This window comes from Perkinsus marinus, assembly GCF_000006405.1.
Source record: "Perkinsus marinus ATCC 50983 genomic scaffold scf_1104296946772, whole genome shotgun sequence".
NCBI classification, from domain to species: domain Eukaryota; phylum Perkinsozoa; order Perkinsida; family Perkinsidae; genus Perkinsus; species Perkinsus marinus.
In genome coordinates this window covers 1-643 of record NW_003210826.1, presented here as the reverse complement: position 1 = coordinate 643, position 643 = coordinate 1, and the positions used below count along the sequence as shown (strand labels likewise).

The following is a 643-nucleotide window of genomic DNA, read 5'->3' as shown; positions in this document are numbered from 1 at the left end:
GAGGCCTCTTGTCCATCCTTACTCAAGTCAGTGACTGTTGTTGTCTAGGTCAGCGGGGTGATATTGGAATCGACATTTCCTACCTTTGAGGAAGTCGCAGCTGACCACATCTCTACCTGGTTCTTATGGATCTTCCCTCGGTCCCTCAGGCTGAACATTATCCGATGGGGCTTCTCGTCAGACCACATCCTCAGTGTCAGCGTGCATCCCACTGAGTGGCTGTTCAGGTTCGCCCTCCAGGGCTCGGAGTTCCGCTTCGATACGGCCAGGCTACTGCGAGATTTGCAAGGTCGTGACCCGCAAGTACCTATTGTGAATTTGCATGGTGAGTTGACTGCGAATGGGTTTTCTGAACTGTTCTCATCTTAGGCACTAAGGATTGGGAAATATCTCCTAATGCAATGGAGGAGCTGGCAGACTGCGTTGATAGTGTTAACTACACTAAAGTTCCAATTCGAGGGGGTGGTCACAGTACTAATATATATCCTCCTCAAGGGGAGCAGTTCCTCGAATCCCTCAAGAGCTGGTTCTCTGATGTGGAAGAACATCATTGAAAATGTTCACTAACTGCTTCTTCCTACCATAATCTACAAGCTGAATTATAATGGAAGTAATCGTGCTGCCCTCGAGGGCCTCCAGCCCT

At 49.1% G+C, this 643-nt stretch overlaps 1 protein-coding gene across 1 annotated transcript; it reads left to right on the top strand.

The window, feature by feature from the left end:
• Window positions 1-227: 227 nt before the first annotated feature.
• Pmar_PMAR001952 (hypothetical protein) lies at window positions 228-554 on the top strand (the record flags this gene model as incomplete). Its single annotated transcript, XM_002779513.1, has 2 exons — window positions 228-325; window positions 370-554. Coding segments are annotated over 2 exons (283 nt in total), but the record flags the coding sequence as incomplete, so codon positions are not given.
• Between the last annotated feature and the right edge of the window lie 89 nt (window positions 555-643).